Consider the following 14307-nt stretch of genomic DNA (forward strand, 5'->3'; position numbering starts at 1 on the left):
CAAAGTTAAACATGCATAAAATGAGAGCTTACCGAGAGAAGCAGATGTCTCAGGCTACAAACTATATGATTAAACACACTCTTTAGAACACAAAGGAAATTCACATTTTGCTGCAACACAATGAAAAGTTCCCTGTGAAGGTATGCAGTGGTACATGGGCAAATGCAAAGTGTTTGTACTGATCACAGATTTTCAGACTTCCAAAACAGCACCTACTCAGAGAGCATAGAAGTGCATGTACATTCAATGGTGACACAAACTGAATTAGCACCAACACAATATACGCTCTTTGAGCAGGCCGTTTTTGAATGCACATGCATAAGGCATATAGGGATAGGTTTTACTAGAAGAAGTTTTACCAATAAAAACAAACATTCTAGTAATAGTTCTATTAAAAACACATTAAGCTGCTGGACACAACTACCCTAGAATAGTTACTACTCAAAATCGTATTGCATTTGATCCAGCAAGTCTTTTCAAATCTGTTCTTTCTTAATAGCTTAAAGGTGCCAGATACTGAAGCTCCACCTCTTTGTATTGGGGGCTGCCATCTCGGAGCTAAGGTATTCTCTCAGCCCGTGACAGAAGCTGTGCACACTCACAGATCAGTAATATTGCCTATTTTTTACAGCTGTATAATGTATTTGAGGTCAGGATGCATGATACAAAGCAGGAGCTATTAATTTTTTGCTGTGGCTGCATTGCTTTATATAACTGTTGAATGCTTTTCTAAATATATTTTGTGTAAATGTAAAACTGTGTAAAAAATTTAAAATGTAAAGCTGCCATTGTATCATGCACACTAACATGAATCACATTACAGAGCTGTAAAAAAAGTGGACAATTTTAATGATCTGTGAGTGTGCACAGCTTTTGTCACAGGCTGTGAAAATACCTGCGTTCCAAGATGGCAGCCCATAATACAAAGAGGCAGAGCTTCAGTATCTAGCACCTTTAACCCTTTAAGGACACAGCTTTCAGTTTGCTCAATTGTTTTATGACGGAAAAATTCCGTCATATGTCCTTAAGAGGTTAAAGCTATTAAATCAGGAGAACCGATTTGTAAAGAGCTGCAGGGACAAGATAAAATGCAATAGCATGGTGAGTAGTTGCTATTCATTTGTACACAGCAATTTAATGTCTCTTTAACTCATGTATGTTTTCAATTTTGCGTTTTAAGTCCCTTTAATAAAGTAAAGGATATTTCGTAGTAATGGACATAACTTGATTAAAGGAACGAGAAACCCAAACTATTTCTTTCATGATTCGGTTAGAGCATCCAATTTTTTTTTAAAAAAAATTCCAGTTGCCGTCTTTTATCAAATTTATTTCATTCTCTTGATATATTTTGCTAAAAGAGAAGCAATGCACTACTGGGAGCTAGCTGAGCCAATGAGGAGGTGGCATATATGTGCAGCCACTAATCAGCAGAACATTGCTGCTCGTAAGCCTGCCTAGGTATGCTTTTCAACAAAGGATACCAAAAGAACAATGCAAATTTGATGATAGATGTAAATTGAAAAGCTATTTAAAATGACATGCTCTATCTAAATCTTGAAAGTTTAATTTTAACTTTACTCTGCATTTAATATATGACACTTGATTTTCTTCTTTTCTTGAACAAGAGCCATAAGCAACCGGATATTTAGGGCTCTATTTATCAAAGCTGAGGCGGACAGGGGCGCATATACGCGCCTCTGCGGGGCGAATTTCTCTGGAGGAAATTACCATTGCACACAAGCGCTATTTTGCACTCACGTGCAATCCCGCCCCTTGCCCATGAACAGCCAATCATACGTTGGCAGGAGCTGTCAATCTCCTCGGGTCGGACTAGACCGCAGAGACTGAATTTCGTCACCTTAGAGGTGGCGAAGAGGTTAAGAAAGCAGCGGTCTAATGACTGCCGCTTGTTAAATACGGCGAGCAGGTTCTTGTGAGAACTTGCAGCTGTAGGGGCTTTGATAAATTGAGCCCTTAGACTACACTGCCTGTTATTGCTCTGAGCAGGGAAACTCAGATGCAATAAGGAGGCTGTATCCATTTTGAGATACATACCTTTGAACCATTTAAGTCTGTAGAACTAATTTGCACACTACTGGAGAAAATCTAAAAAAGGAAAAGTAAAAAATATGAAAAAGAACAAGAAAAAAACAAACAAAAAAAAAAACCGGTCAGCAAAGTTTCAGTTTTTGCAACTTGAATGTTGTCAAAGGAAGTAGTAAGTCAATCCAGTAAACCAATATAATATATATATATATATATATATATATATATATATATATATATATATATATATATATATATATATATATATATATATATATATATATATATATACCCTGTATTCAACAAGTATTTGGATTTCAGTATTGCCAAGCAAAATGTTTTTTCCGTCAAGTATTTGCATGTATTGCTTGAAAAATAAAAATTATATGTGTGTGAATTAGATATACTATAATTTGATTCATTAACTAAAATATATAGGTATGATGATGGATACATTTGGAAAATCCACAGCGATTGCAAATTCAAACAGCATGCTGTTACATATTATACATATTACTAGAATAGTTGGACCTCAATTCACCCCACTACAATATTGTTGGGATTAGCATAAAGCTAATCTGAAAAACTTTCCATGCAAATCAATAACAAAATATACATGAAACCATACTTACCATAATTTTCATAGGTTAGCTCCTCAATGAATATTAGTCCCTTTTAATGAGGGCCATAAACATAAAAAATAAGCAAGGTGGATGTCAGTCTCCTTTCCTTCTTATATTTATCTTGGCTCACTCTAGTAGCATTCACCAACAAAAGTTAAAATACATTGTTGGTGCAAAAAATGTCAAGCAAGCATCAATTTATGCTGACAATATATTCTTTATTTGAAAGGGAAGAACTTTTCTGCAGAACTTGGCTTCAAACAACAGTACTCAAACATTAAAATGAGAACTTCACCTGTTTCACCTGCTCAAGCAAGATAAGAAAGAAAATGTCATCAAAGATGTAGGACATCTCTCATTTACTAGATACTGAAAGAAAAACAGATGGGAAGACATCTGTCCTTAGGGACATGAAATGGACTACTAAGAGTTGAGGCGGATCTAAAAACAGTGGAAGTCACGCAAAAGGCAAAAGGTGCCTGGTTCAGTTTACTAAACATGAAAAGAGCATGTCGATTTCAATTTGAACAGTAATACAGGGCCTGCAGTTATGTTTGGCTTTCTATGTTTCTAATGCAAAACAAATAAGACAGCAGCATATAAAAGTTTTAAAAGGCACCGTCACTCTCAGTGCAGTCATAACAAGAAAGAAAAGAAAGGCGGTGTAATTTGTACCTTCATATTTCCCAGGTAGATATAGTGTACAAAAATAAATAATGCAATAAAAAAAAAAATCCAATTATCTAGCATCTGCTGTTAACTAATAGCCAGTATTCTCAACTATATGTATTGCCAGCCTATACAACGAATAGAAACACAAGTGAAAACGACTGAAAGCAGCTAATACTCCTATCAAATAACATTAAATATTGCACATATATGAGTCAGAAAGCATGATGTGACACCCAATCCTTGCATCAGAGAAAAAAAAGTGTGTGCACCGTGCACACTTGTGTTTGAGCCCCAAAACAGATGTGTATCACTGCGTCTAAAAAAGTTGGACCTCCAACATAGATGCAAAGCTGAATTAAAAAAACTGTCAAACAATAATAAGAATTGAGGGTTTCAACATATTGGGCAACCTACTGAATGTGGAAAAATCCTAGAGTTCCAGATTAGACAAACCCAACCACTTCAACTATTATGAAGAGAGAGGATAAAAAAAAAACAAAAAAAAAAATGAAAAAGAAAAAAAAACCTTGTAGCAGAAAGGGGAAGAGTCAAAGGGATTTAGGTTCTCTCTTTTGGGCCCCTTTTAAAACAGTCCTGTAAATGCTACTAGGATAAACCAAAATAGTACTCTTGCTTCAGTTGTACTACAATCTCGCACTTAGGATACTAAACTTTATTTTTAAATATAAAAATAGCCACCAATCAGCAAGCGCTACCCAGGATGCTGAATCAAAAATGGGCCGGCTTCTAAGCTTACTTTCTTGCTTTTTCAAATAAAGAGACCAAGAGAACTAAGAAACATTGATAATATAAGTAATTTACAAAGTTGCTTAAAATTGCATGCTCTATCTGAATCATAAAGGAAAAATTGTGGATTCAATATCACTTTAATTACTAAGCACATTATGTAAAATCCAAAATTGTAACTCTGCGCCTAAACAACCAGAATGTAGTAAAGATCTGCATAACTGCTCTGAAAATACCAAAATGGATGCCCAGCAGATAAAACCTGGACTATTCTGGAAGAACAAAGACAGACTTAAGACTACACAGAAAACCAATAGAAAAAAAACTTATTTGGGACCATTATATGTGTTGCTCTGATAGCACCATATTTCGTAACCCCTGTAAAAGAGCATATTTAATTAAACATTTCATCTATGAATATTTTTACTGTCAGGGTTTTATCTACTTAACCAATTGATCTTGTGGTGCAAAATACTTCAGGATTATGTAGTCACACTGCACTTACTTCATATACTGCAGTCAAGTTTTTTTATGTATCTGATTACCTAGAGATTTATTAATGTTGGTCTATATAACACAACAGGAATTTTACCCTTTATTTCGAAATAGTAAACAATTAATTCATTGTAAAAATGTGGGAAAATGTTTGTCAAGTTGTTTAAAATATATCAATGTCATCTACTTAATTCCATGGCCCTAGTAGTCCATTATAAAGAAAACCTGGACAATTCACATTAATATTCTGCGCCAAACAAAATAAATGCACAGAAATAACTGAAACTTAAAGACTTATTTACTGCTATTAGCCATGATGAGCAATTTACCTATTTGCACAACTATCTTTAAAGAGCTGCTAATGCTGCATAAGGACTATAAACTACAGACCACAACATTTACAACTTTCTAGACTCATCTACAGATTTGAATGCCTGCTTTAAGTAACGTATTAATTTATTCATTCAGATTTTCAGCCTGTATTTTTTATTTTTTTTACCATAGGATTTATTCAATATAACCAATATCTTATTTTTAATTTCAAAGAACACAAAATAAATTTGAATAAATTGTGTTATTTACTGGACTAAAACAAGTTAAAAATATATAGATAGTATACTATAGCAATAAACACAGGGCTAGATGTATCCATTTGTTAAAATACAGGGTTCACATGTTGTAAACCAGTCCGCATTACATTAAAATTGTTTAAACCACTGCTTTATAAATATAATTTGAAGGCTCAAATGAGAAAGCCTGCAGCCAATCAGGGCATTCAGACAATGCTAAATCTAGTCTGCAATATGTTGCTTTAAGAGGTACTTAATACATTCTATACCTCAATACACTTGAGATCTAAAGATATAGAAAAGATACAGAAAAAATTATAACACTTTTTTTTGCGTTAATAATTAATGTTAGTATACCGCACATTGTTTTGCCTTTGTTATAGGGTAAAGCAAATTAAATATATGTAGCAAAGTAAGCCTTGGGAAGTCAGCAGGGTACGTTACAAGTTCTGAGAGCGATAAAATCCTTAATATTCATAGCTAAATTTCAAGACAAAGGGGCAAAATATTGAAAGTATATTGCAAAGCAATTCTACTATGTATTACTAAACATTTTTATTAAAAATCTCGAGGTATTTACTGTCCCTTTTTACACTTTGAATGTTAATGTTCAAATTTTACACTCAGTATTCAAACTGTATGGAAAATTGAAGATGTATAAACAATCATCAGCATGGGGTATAGAGACGTTGTTTTACAGGCCTATACGTTATTGTTATCAATGCATATATTAAGTTAAAAAATATCTTACATCTAACAGCAAATCTCGCTCTAGGCCAAACTGTCTCCCAGAAAGTAGAGCTCTGAAATCGTCTAGGGTGCAGTCAATACTGTCCAAATAATCCAACAATTCCACTCTGGGTGGGAAACAAAAAAAAATGTGGTTACTTGTGCATAAGTGTATTTGTGTGTGTTTTAATGTAAATTCTGTAAACACTCTCATTTATGACTTTATTTAAAACAAAAACTGTAATTTGAACCTGTGTTCTATCCCTGTGAATATTTCTTTTTGCAGGTTACTATTTTACGACTCTCCCGAGATGTAGAGTTTTGGTGTATTAAACGCAACGGTTGCAAACATATTACATTTGAAGATTACCATAAAATAAGCTACTTTTATTTTTTTCCTATTTCTTTTAAATATGAAATTATCAGGTTTATTCCAGTTAGTTGGTTCCACAGTCGAGGTGTGGAGAACTCCCCAAGACAGAGAGTAGTCAGAAGTTTAATGCTAGAAGCACATTGCATTGTCCATAGCTCTGGTAGTAGTGGGCTGTTTTAAGCAGTAAAATATCAGCTTGCCTGCGTAGCACAACTGTGTACACTATATCAATTCTTCTACAATATAAACTATGTGGGGCCCTCTGTTATGATGTGTTTCATATTTGAGACTTAGACGTTATAGAGCTATTGATCACCCTAAGAAGTTTAAATGATATGAAATGTACACCTTCTAATTACTGGAAGCTATTATATTATTCTTAACTGTGTACCAAAATGTGACTTGTTTAACAGCACGGCAGACAATACTATGCATGTATTTGCAACAATTAAAAAATATTTCAAAGCAAGTATCTTCTACAAATGAAATTTAAGTAGAAGCATGAACTCACTTGCCAAGTAGGTTTATGTTCTGGGAAATGACGCCACTTTCTTTGAGAATAGAATCCATCATAGCAACAGGGTCTTCTGAGTTTAAAAAAGATTGGCTATTTAACTGCAAAGCACTGGACATGAGAGGATTTGAAAACCCCTCATCAAGTGGGCTCAATGGACCAATTTCATCTGTCTTTTTTTTTTCTTGTACAACTGGGATATCATCTTCCTCACTGTCATCTTCTACAATTACAATTTCAGGTGAAAGCCTGTCCCTAAAAAAAAATAAAAAAAATAATAATAATAAATAAATATAATCCAAAATGGTACAATTCAAAATGCACCCATACATAACACCATGTAATATGTTTTTAAAGAAACAGTGTACTGTAAAGTTGTTTTTTTAATTGCATGCTCTATGCTTTCAATTTAAGTTTAATTTTGACTTTACTGTCCCATGAAGGAGACAGAATGTATTTAATATATATATATATATATATATATATATATATATATATATATATATATATATATATATATATATATATATATATATTTGCAGTCTTAAACTATACAATGCTGCTAGTGTTTGCTCTAGTGCCACAAACATACATTCCCACCCAAATGTTTCAGTTCAGAAACACTTTGACGGCAGATAAGAACCATAGGCCCAACAAGTGTGTCCAAAATTTCCTAGAAGTATAAACTTATTTTGTGGGTAGGATAGCCTTATTTTTATCCCAGGCATCCTTGAAGCCCCACCAGTGTTTGTCATTACCACCTCTTGGAGAAGTATTTTCCATGAATCCATCACCCTTTCTGTAAAGAAGTGCTTTCGCAAATTACTGCTGAATCAAACCACGGACCGAATTAAATTCATCCAGACACCACTGTTGATCCCACAGAGAGAAAACTCCCCGAACACACCTCGGAAAAGTCCATGTGTAAAGTATTGCATCACAGAACCACCACAAGGTGAAAGGACATGCACTGTGAAGGACAGCCATAGCCGGAATTTAACTCAATTATCAGTTTACAAGCCCACAAAGCCCATCAACTAGACCATTGCGGGACCCTTCCAAGGACAAAATAGGCCATAAGGAACATGCCAGCACCCGAAGGTGAACGCCAATCCCGGCTCAGCTGCTTGCAGGCTCAACTAGCAAGCCATTAAGCCAACGCCTGTGTTCCTGGGAAAAATTGGGTCACCCTGAACCAGTCTGCAGGATCATAAGTCCCCAGACATCCCTAATATCCAAGACAAGAACCCTGTGCCCCAGATCGTCTAAAATCAAACACCCCAGGGAACACCCATACCTCGTCTGAAGGAATCAGACCTCACAGAGGAAGATAATCGTACTAAACCAGAGACCGGGAACAAGACTAACTTGTAATTCCCAGCCCAAGGGAAAAGACACCCCTAGCAGAGTCCACCCTCCAAAAAAGCTAGGGCCCGACAGTCGTGCAAATACTCTAGAACCTAAGGGCGTCAAGGACAACACACAGGAAGTCCAAGACCAAGGGAAAAAACCAAGGACAGAGTCACCTGAAGGTAGGGGTAGAACAAAGGCTAGTCTCCATAGTCCCCTCAGGATACATAACTAGAGGACCACACCCAAGGAAAAAGAATGCAGAGCATCCCAAACCCCAGTAGAAAGACCCCTAAACGAAGCTTGGAGAAGGAGACAACACAGCCTATCGTCCATGACATGGAGACGACTAACTCCCGGAAATAGGAAAAGCCACGAGGCCCTCACTCCTAATAAGACGGCAAAGCCATCAAAAAGACAAGACCCAAACAGGGGCAATTCCAAAGAGCCCCTGAAGGCAAGATCGGCAGGAACCAGCAGCAAGTAGGTCTGAAGTCCTCCTAACCTCCAACCCACGCGGGCAAGGAGACACTCCAAGACCCGACAGAAAAACGGATCAATCGAGTGTGTCGTCGTAGAACTCCTAGTCCCCGCAGACCAACAAGAAGACTGAGGACTGAATTAATTCCCCATGTCTCACGGACCCTCAGATCCTCTCAAAATGCTTAGCTGAGACTTGTTAAAAAAAACAAGAATTAACACAATAATAATGTGAAGCACTCGGTGCCCTAACCTGGCCAGCTAGGCAAACAGGTGCCACATGTATGATTAGGCCTCAAGACAGAAGATCTGAACCCAATCAGGACCAGCCTGAAAACAAGGGCCCTCACTGTCAAAGCCGCATAGAATCTCCCCTAGACCGCAGACAAATAGAGGACTAAAACGCTTCCAGAAAAAACTTCCTTAGAAATAACAGTGCAATCAAACAATCGCGAGTATCGATTCCAGATAAAATTCCCGAAGGAATATATAACTAACATGAGCTTTAAACCAAATAAAAACAATCCTCACCAGATAAATAAAAGATAAGGCAACCCACAGGTTATCACTTAAAAAGAACAGGCGCACCCGCAGGACCAGTCCAACAGGGACCCTGTTCTTCCAAGCTCAGAACTGGAAAAGAACTCAATAAACAAGACTATAAGAAGATTACTTCATCCTCTTACGTCTAATTCTGTAAGCTATTCGAATAAGCAGACTGAAAATTCTCAGATCCATTAAGGATGGGATCTTCCGACAACGCCACAGCGTGCCTCAATAAAACACGAAGGCACACAAGTCTATACGGAAAAGCACAGCATACCCCCACTGGAGCAAAAGACGACTCCGGCCCTGAAGGTTGACCCCCTGAAGCCTCAGGGACAGTCGTTCCCCCGAGAGCTGAACAAGCCATTCCATGCCTGAAGAGCCCTGGATAACAGAACACGAACAATATCTTAAGCCACCTTCTGAAATTTGTAGATTCGCCAGCACCAAAATTATGGACATACAACATCGTGCCGAAAACCCCCGGCGGGAACAAGCCACCTTCCAGAGAAGGATAAGCAAAGTCTGGGTTACCTGCATGCGTAGTAAGCGATGGTGGAAGGGAACTCGACACTCGGAGGACAGAAGCACCAGAACCTGAGGAATTGAGCACTCTAATATGGCATTCAGAACATAACTGATAGGCTTGTATTATGCGGGGCAATACGCATTCTGCGCAAGGAGTAGAAAATGAGACAGACGTCTATCTCCACAATATCAGACTCATCCATAACTAGGATATTAAACAAAAATCTAAATGGCACCTGACACCCACAATGGCTGGGACACCCGCCACCTCCTATGAACCCGACACCAGCAGAATTTCTCTATCTCCACACGGTCAGGAATGCGGAAATGGAGGCCAAAAACGTGACCACCCCCGGTCACCAGGACAACCGTATAGTCCAAAAAACCATAAGCCGTTATGTTCCACAGCCATGAGCCAAATACACTACACATAAGCAGGTTGAATCATATAACAGACATGATTAAACCCCCACACCCCTGTTCAATAACTCCCCTCAGGAGATATCACCCTTGATTCCAAGATACAAAAGAAGCCTCACTGAGATGCTGTGTTATAAGTTAAGCCTGTGAGCTGGTAGCCCGTCCAGAAAACATCTTTTACAGTACATTTCATGTTGAAAGTAAAATGAAACGATCTTACCGGAGTCTATGCCATGGAACAGGAACACAGCCCTTCAAGTGTGACACATAGTAGCATCGCTTCTGCCATGGACTTAAAAGAAGAAAGCAGGCAGCGAAACTCGTCAATGCCGATTGTTTGTGGAGCTGGTAATATGAGCCGGGATGGTTTTGCAGAAAGACTCTCCCAGCATCTCCGGACTCTAACTTTCATCCAAGCTTTCACTGAAAGGCTGACAGGACTACTTAAAACTCCAGTCCCATGCCGAAGAGTACTACCCTCCATAAGAGACTAAATCAAAACTTCTGACACTTCTCTGCCAACCTCCAGGGACAAAAGGCAAAGAATGACTGTGGGATGAGGGAAGTGGGGGAGGTATTTAAGCCTTTGGCTGGAGTGTCTTTGCCTCCTCCTGGTGGCCAGGTTACTGAATTCCCAAAAGTAATGAATGCAGCTGTGGACTCTTTCCATTTATGAAGAAAAAACAGAATTTATGTTTACCTGATAAATTACTTTCTCCAACGGTGTGTCCGGTCCACGGCGTCATCCTTACTTGTGGGATATTCTCTTCCCCAACAGGAAATGGCAAAGAGCCCAGCAAAGCTGGTCACATGATCCCTCCTAGGCTCCGCCTTCCCCAGTCATTCGACCGACGTAAAGGAGGAATATTTGCATAGGAGAAATCATATGATACCGTGGTGACTGTAGTTAAAGAAAATAAATTATCAGACCTGATTAAAAAACCAGGGCGGGCCGTGGACCGGACACACCGTTGGAGAAAGTAATTTATCAGGTAAACATAAATTCTGTTTTCTCCAACATAGGTGTGTCCGGTCCACGGCGTCATCCTTACTTGTGGGAACCAATAACAAAGCTTTAGGACACGGATGATGGGAGGGAGCAAATCAGGTCACCTAGATGGAAGGCACCACGGCTTGCAAAACCTTTCTCCCAAAAATAGCCTCAGAAGAAGCAAAAGTATCAAATTTGTAAAATTTAGTAAAAGTGTGCAGTGAAGACCAAGTCGCTGCCTTACATATCTGATCAACAGAAGCCTCGTTCTTGAAGGCCCATGTGGAAGCCACGGCCCTAGTGGAATGAGCTGTGATTCTTTCAGGAGGCTGCCGTCCGGCAGTCTCATAAGCCAATCTGATGATGCTTTTAAGCCAAAAAGAGAGAGAGGTAGAAGTTGCTTTTTGACCTCTCCTTTTACCAGAATAAACAACAAACAAGGAAGATGTTTGTCTGAAATCCTTTGTAGCATCTAAATAGAATTTTAGAGCACGAACTACATCCAAATTGTGCAACAAACGTTCCTTCTTTGAAACTGGATTCGGACACAAAGAAGGCACGACTATCTCCTGGTTAATGTTTTTGTTAGAAACAACTTTCGGAAGAAAACCAGGTTTAGTACGCAAAACCACCTTATCTGCATGGAACACTCTTCTTGAAGAAAGGATAGAATCTTAGGAATTTTTATCTTGTTCCATGGGAATCCTTTAGATTCACACCAACAGATATATTTTTTCCATATTTTATGGTAGATTTTTCTAGTTACAGGCTTTCTGGCCTGAACAAGAGTATCAATGACAGAATCTGAGAACCCTCGCTTTGATAAAATCAAGCGTTCAATCTCCAAGCAGTCAGTTGGAGTGAGGCCAGATTCGGATGTTCGAACGGACCTTGAACAAGAAGGTCCTGTCTCAAAGGTAGCTTCCATGGTGGAGCCGATGACATATTCACCAGGTCTGCATACCAAGTCCTGCGTGGCCACGCAGGAGCTATCAAGATCACCGATGCCCTCTCCTGATTGATCCTGGCTACCAGCCTGGGGATGAGAGGAAACGGTGGGAATACATAAGCTAGGTTGAAGGTCCAAGGTGCTACTAGTGCATCTACTAGAGTCGCCTTGGGATCCCTGGATCTGGACCCGTAGCAAGGAACCTTGAAGTTCTGACGAGAGGCCATCAGATCCATGTCTGGAATGCCCCACAATTGAGTAATTTGGGCAAAGATTTCCGGATGGAGTTCCCACTCCCCCGGATGAAATGTCTGACGACTCAGAAAATCCGCTTCCCAATTTTCCACTCCTGGGATGTGGATTGCAGACAAGTGGCAGGAGTGAGTCTCCGCCCATTGAATGATTTTGGTCACTTCTTCCATCGCCAGGGAACTCCTTGTTCCCCCCTGATGGTTGATATACGCAACAGTCGTCATGTTGTCTGATTGAAACCGTATGAATTTGGCCTTTGCTAGCTGAGGCCAAGCCTTGAGAGCATTGAATATCGCTCTCAGTTCCAGAATATTTATCGGGAGAAGAGATTCTTCCCGAGACCAAAGACCCTGAGCTTTCAGGAGTTCCCAGACCGCGCCCCAGCCCACCAGACTGGCGTCGGTCGTGACAATGACCCACTCTGGTCTGCGGAAGCTCATCCCCTGTGACAGGTTGTCCAGGGTCAGCCACCAACGGAGTGAATCTCTGGTCCTCTGATCTACTTGTATCGTCGGAGACAAGTCTGTATAATCCCCATTCCACTGACTGAGCATGCACAGTTGTAATGGTCTCAGATGAATTTGCGCAAAAGGAACTATGTCCATTGCCGCGACCATCAAACCTATTACTTCCATGCACTGCGCTATGGAAGGAAGAGGAACAGAATGAAGTACTTGACAAGAGCTTAGAAGTTTTGATTTTCTGGCCTCTGTCAGAAAAATCCTCATTTCTAAGGAGTCTATTATTGTTCCCAAGAAGAGAACTCTCGTTGACGGAGATAGAGAACTTTTTTCTACGTTCACTTTCCACCCGGGAGATCTGAGAAAGGCCAGGACAATGTCCGTATGAGCCTTTGCTTGTGGTAGGGACGACGCTTGAATCAGTATGTCGTCCAAGTAAGGTACTACTGCAATGCCCCTTGGTCGTAGCACCGCTAGAAGGGACCCTAGTACCTTTGTGAAAATTCTTGGAGCAGTGGCTAATCCGAATGGAAGTGCCACAAACTGGTAATGCTTGTCCAGAAAGGCGAACCTTAGGAACCGATGATGTTCCTTGTGGATAGGAATATGTAGATACGCATCCTTTAAATCCACCGTGGTCATGAATTGACCTTCCTGGATGGAAGGAAGAATTGTCCGAATGGTTTCCATTTTGAACGATGGAACCTTGAGAAACTTGTTTAGGATCTTGAGATCTAAGATTGGTCTGAATGTTCCCTCTTTTTTGGGAACTATGAACAGATTGGAGTAGAATCCCATCCCTTGTTCTCCTAATGGAACAGGATGAATCACTCCCATTTTTAACAGGTCTTCTACACAATGTAAGAATGCCTGTCTTTTTATGTGGTCTGAAGACAATTGAGACCTGTGGAACCTCCCCCTTGGGGGAAGCTCCTTGAATTCCAGAAGATAACCTTGGGAGACTATTTCTAGCGCCCAAGGATCCAGAACATCTCTTGCCCAAGCCTGAGCGAAGAGAGAAAGTCTGCCCCCCACCAGATCCGGTCCCGGATCGGGTGCCAACATCTCATGCTGTCTTGGTAGCAGTGGCAGGTTTCTTGGCCTGCTTACCTTTGTTCCAGCCTTGCATTGGCCTCCAGGCTGGCTTGGTTTGAGAAGTATTACCCTCTTGCTTAGAGGATGTAGCACTTGGGGCTGGTCCGTTTCTGCGAAAGGGACGAAAATTTGGTTTATTTTTAGCCTTGAAAGACCTATCCTGAGGAAGGGCGTGGCCCTTACCCCCAGTGATATCAGAAATAATCTCTTTCAAGTCAGGGCCAAACAGCGTTTTCCCCTTGAAAGGTATGTTAAGCAATTTGTTCTTGGAAGACGCATCCGCTGACCAAGATTTTAGCCAAAGCGCTCTGCGCGCCACAATAGCAAACCCTGAATTTTTCGCCGCTAATCTAGCCAATTGCAAAGTGGCGTCTAAAGTAAAAGAGTTAGCCAATTTGAGAGCATGAATTCTGTCCATAATCTCCTCATAAGAAGAATCTTTATTGAGCGACTTTTCTAGTTCATCG

At 39.7% G+C, this 14307-nt stretch overlaps 1 protein-coding gene across 1 annotated transcript in view; it reads right to left on the minus strand.

The window, feature by feature from the left end:
* Window positions 1–14307, minus strand: part of HSF2 (heat shock transcription factor 2) — a 96686-nt gene that overhangs the window by 34429 nt on the left and 47950 nt on the right. Inside the window, exons 9-10 of the mRNA XM_053710782.1 lie at window positions 6766–7023; window positions 5904–6009 (exon numbers count right to left, since the gene is read on the minus strand). Coding sequence (XP_053566757.1) covers window positions 5904–6009; window positions 6766–7023 — 364 coding nt within the window. The remainder of the gene's footprint in view (window positions 1–5903; window positions 6010–6765; window positions 7024–14307) is intronic.

Source organism: Bombina bombina, chromosome 4, assembly GCF_027579735.1.
Source record: "Bombina bombina isolate aBomBom1 chromosome 4, aBomBom1.pri, whole genome shotgun sequence".
Classification (NCBI taxonomy): domain Eukaryota; kingdom Metazoa; phylum Chordata; class Amphibia; order Anura; family Bombinatoridae; genus Bombina; species Bombina bombina.